At 36.7% G+C, this 4,795-nt stretch overlaps 1 protein-coding gene across 1 annotated transcript; it reads right to left on the bottom strand.

Moving 5' to 3' along the window:
- Positions 1-213: 213 nt before the first annotated feature.
- Positions 214-846, bottom strand: LOC119662402 (cellular nucleic acid-binding protein-like). The gene has a single exon (XM_038072009.1). It carries the CDS (start codon positions 844-846, stop codon positions 214-216), a length of 633 nt encoding a protein of 210 aa, XP_037927937.1.
- Between the last annotated feature and the right edge of the window lie 3,949 nt (positions 847-4,795).

Here is a 4,795-nt window from a genome sequence, read left to right as displayed (position 1 = left end):
AAAAACGTCGGCTGACTGTAGTAGAGCATTGAAAGGCCCTGCCATTTGCGGACCATATTGCTGCTTTACCGGAGGAGTCTGAAATCCACGAGGAGTTTTCTACATCATGATATTGTTCACACAGTAGAGCTATATCCATATTTCGCTCGTAAGCCGATTGGAAAAGCAGGTCCTGTGCCGTCCTGCAGTGATTCAGATTGATTTGCACAATCCTCATTTGCGCACTTTGTCTACCGCCTTCTTGAACTCTGGACAGCGAGCGTTTCCAACAGCGTGCTTGCCTCCACATAGAATACATTTGCTGTCCTTGCTGCATGCAGCAGCAAAATGGCCTTCCTCACCACATCTTCGGCAAGACTTACTACGATCTTCCGGGAATTTACAGTTTGCAGCTATGTGACCAAAACGCCAGCATTTTATACAGCGTTTCGGCTCCACACATTCCATGATTCGGCAGATTGACCAGTCGATGCGAATTTTCCCAATGTTTAGCAATTTATCGGCATCTGACGCCGCGAGCTTTACAAACGCTATTTGTAAGCCCCGTTGCTTACCGCCCACCATACGGATATTGCCTTTCTCCAAGTTATTTATGCCACTTCCCAGACGAAGAGCTTCGCAAATCTCTTGTTCAGACGTGATTTCATTCAGGTCTTTAATCACCACCGTCTTGCTGTGAGTCAGTGCTGCCACACGTACTGAGTCACCAAGCACGCTAATCACTGCTGATTGAAAGCCCACCGTGTTACTTTCTGAAGCCTTTTTAAGCTCTAGCAACAATTCATTTTTGGCGGTCCTGCGCACGCGCTTGACCGAGTTGCCGAGGTCCTTAAGCGATTTGTCCATTCTTATGGTCCTAAGGATATCCGCGTAACTTTTCTCCGCAGTAGATGCGATGATGATTGCATCTGGCTTGGACCGCAAGCGCTGCTTCTTTTTTGTTTCGACCTTTTTCCACTCCTGTGTTTTATTAATTTTTTTTATCTGAGAGTGCTTTTCGATTTTTTTAACAGATACGGGGTGCGTGGCGGTCGTGTCATCCATTATTCTTGCTGTTAAGCCTTCCGCCTTTTTTTTGTATTTTCTTTGGCGTTTTTTCCCTGTTTGCCCAGCAGGAGTGTCTTGTGTAGGCGAATCGGTTTTCTGGAGTCTCCTGGCATCTATTGCTAGATTCTGGAGTCTCAACCAGGGGGAGGTTTGGGAGCAACAGTCTGACTTGACGGTTTCCCTAGCCACTTTGTCTTGGAATTCGATCGCTGCCACTTCGTAAAGAAGTTTGATGCCGTCGATCACATCTCTCATCGGTTGATGGATGGCTCTGCGCCTCTTTCCATCCGATTGCGTCTCATTTACCATTTCAATGAGAGATCGGATCTTACTTCACAGGCTAAGGAAGGCATTTTCCGGAGTCTTTATAGACCCTTGACACGTTGGTATTGCTGTCCCTTGGGGAAAGCACGTTTTAGAGACGATAGGCACAGTCCCCGGTGTGGTAACCGCCGTGCGCGCACCTACGTCCATGCTGTCAGCGTGATTGGGCACGCTATCAGCATCCTTCTCCTCCATAATTGTTTTTGTTGTTATTTGTTTTATTATTTCTGTATTCATTTTGTTGGGTCCCCATTCGAGTTCGTTGTCGTTCATTGAATGTGCAGTCACCTTTATGATCCCATGGTTGTCTTTGCATGCAGGGAGTTCCATGCGAGGGTTGACGTACCTCCTTATGAGAGTGTACGTTCAGCGCCGGATCAGTGCTAGTCAGGAGTATACTCAACTGAGCCTGCACCACCAAATTAACAGTGTCAGTGTTGGAGCGTTTCTCGAGGCCTGCCAGGGTTTTAACGGGACGGGGGCAAGAATGCCATTAACCCAGAAGCCATTTCCTTAGAGATTCACTTCTAAGTACTCAGGTTCCAGAATGGCACCCTCACCAGCCCAAGAGTAATTAATTTCTACCAAATTCATATCTTCCAGTATGCCATAATCAGGATCTTACTGGGCTCGATCCTGATGGGTGTTTGAACCCTAAAATCATAACTATTATGCACTGCTTGTCTGTCTTAGCATGCATTCTTCCTCTTTCATACCTAACCTGTTAAACATGAAAGGACTCCATCGTTGTTGCATCCGCCTTTTCTTAGGACAGTGCACACGGCTGCATCCCTCGATGGTGCACAGCTGTTTAGTCACTCTCTGCGCACTTGGATGACCCTCGTTGCCATCCCGGGATGGAGGACGCTTATTTAGAGCCGGCGTCTACTCGGCTCAGCTCAGGGGCTTCTCAGGGATTTTGTGACCTTTTCAGCCACACCCTCCGACGCCTGGCTGGATTTTAGTCGCCTCTTACGACAGGCATACCTTACCGCGGGAATATTCTAACCCCTATCCCGCAGGGGGAAATTCATATATGTATATACGTATATATGTTTATATTTGTGAATACAAATGATATTTGTGGGAAAATTTTAAGTAATATGTAGAACATCTTATATACAACTTTTTGGTACAGTCGCCGACATTGCCGACGCCACTATTTATTTCTTTGTTATTGTTATTATACATTGAAGATGGTCTACGAAGTAGTTCGAAATATTTGTGATATAAATAATTTTGTATTAAAATTAAAATATAACTAAATATTTAAAACAGTTTAAAAAGTGAAATTTTTTATTTTATTTAAAAAACATTTTTAAAAATTAATGTGTTAAATAAACGACCTACGCCCGGTAAAAAACATAAAAAAAAAACTTTATTATTTATTATTTTCATGTCAGTTCATGAAAATGTTTGTGTTAAGTATCACGTGATAGACACATCATAGTGTCCCACATAGTCGGCAATGTCGGCGACTGTACCAAAAAGTTGTATATAAGATGTTCTACATATTACTTAAAATTTTCCCACAAATATCATTTGTATTCACAAATATAAACATATATACGTATATATATATATGAATTAATAATTAATATATATTTATATATATATATATATATATATATCATATATAGCATAAATTTAATAATTACAAAAAACATAAATTTAGGCATAATCTATTTACAGATAAAATTATATTAATTGCATACAAATTGTACGCACACACATTACTTACAATTTTGCACAACTATATTCAATGCACCAACAAAGAAATAATGCGTACATATTCCCTTAAAACAAAAACAAAAAGAAAAAATACATACACATTTGCTAATAGCAAAACACAAGCAGCTAACGCATAAGCAAGCAAGTTGCATATATTCCAAACGCATAATAGTCAAAAATGTTAAATTGACTATTAGCAAGCAATCAAAATGAAACCAGTTTACGTTTTTTGCTGTTGCTAATGCATATTCTTATTTCATTTTCATATGCAATGCGTTAGCAATTATGCAAGCAATGCAATTAGCAACAGCAATTCAAACCCTGTAAAAAAATAATTAAAGTGACTATTTAAAAATTAATTATTGTTAGTAAAAAAATAATTAAAGTGAATATTTAAAAATTAAAAACAAATGAAATGAAGAAAGAAAAAAAAACAGAAATTTTTGAAATCTAATTGAAGATTTTAAAACAACTACGGTTGATGATTGATGTCCGCGAGTGACTTGAAAAATTTTAGACGATATATTGAAATATATTACCCAATAGTGAATATTAAAATTAATTATTATTAGTAAAAGTAATTAAAGTGAATATTTAAAATAAAAAAAAAAAAAAACAATTGAAATGAAGAAAGATAAAAAAAAACAGAATTTCTTTTTTTTGAAATCAAACTGAAGATTACAAAACAACTACAGCAGTAGAATAATATGAGATAATGCATAACCAAAAATTGGAAGCTGTAGATTATTATAACTAATAATGGTGTCATGTTGATTCGTTAAAACATTAAGTGACATCAACAAGGTGGCAAGACCTGCGTTGTGTGTTGAAGTTATAGTTTCATTACCGTGGTGCAACAATTTCAAATTATACAACTATGGGGAAAAACCCAATAAAGTAACTAGGTCATATATTGGATTTTTGCATCAAGTTTAGGTATATAAGACGAGTTCAAAATTGGAACTGGCGTCTAGGAAATGTGAAGCGGTTAAGCGCAGTAGCGCTTGACCAAGTATTAAAGAGTGTAAAAAGTGAAAAGTTAAGCGTAGTAACGCTAATATATATTGTTAATACATAAAGTCAGTGTGTTTGTTTTATAAAAATCATAAAAGGTGTATTATTTATTGAGTGGCTCGAAGGACCAGGACATCATTCACCAACCAAAAAAAATACACAACAAAATGAAGTACCTGTAATTGAAGGACAGTAACAGACACAGGACACACCGTTAGGATACAACGGTGTTCAGGTATTCCGGTTATTAACGATACAACTTGTAAAGAAGAAAAAAAAATAAAGGATTAACTGCCTAAGTTCAAATTTTTATATAATTCCCCCAAATATCTCATACCTTATAAGGTAATTCCCCCAAAAAAAAAGGAAAACTTTAATTTGTTTTGTTTTATCTTTTAAAAAAAAAATTCTTAATGCGAAACTGATTTGAATTACTTGATGAATATAATTTTTAGAGTCACTTGTAATATCAATAGAAATACAAAAGAAAAAAAAAAGTAAAAGCAAATTATATATATCGCTGAAATCATACATATTATACCAGAGTTAAGAAAAAGTTATAAACATATCAGAAATTATTTTTTGTTTTCACCATAGAAAAAAAATCAATTACAACTACATGTATATATTTGTCTTTTTTTTTGTTTGTTTGCTTGTTAAAAGAAAAAAGAAAAAATCT

Source organism: Teleopsis dalmanni, chromosome 1 (genome assembly GCF_002237135.1).
Source record: "Teleopsis dalmanni isolate 2A chromosome 1, ASM223713v2, whole genome shotgun sequence".
Lineage (NCBI taxonomy): Eukaryota > Metazoa > Arthropoda > Insecta > Diptera > Diopsidae > Teleopsis > Teleopsis dalmanni.
The sequence above is the reverse complement of the archived record's forward strand: the minus strand, read 5'-3'. Positions and strand labels throughout refer to the sequence as shown.

Excerpts from the sequence above, each read along its gene's own strand:
- LOC119662402 (XM_038072009.1), bottom strand. The coding sequence starts at position 846 with ATGGACAAATCGCTTAAGGACCTCGGCAACTCGGTCAAGCGCGTGCGC.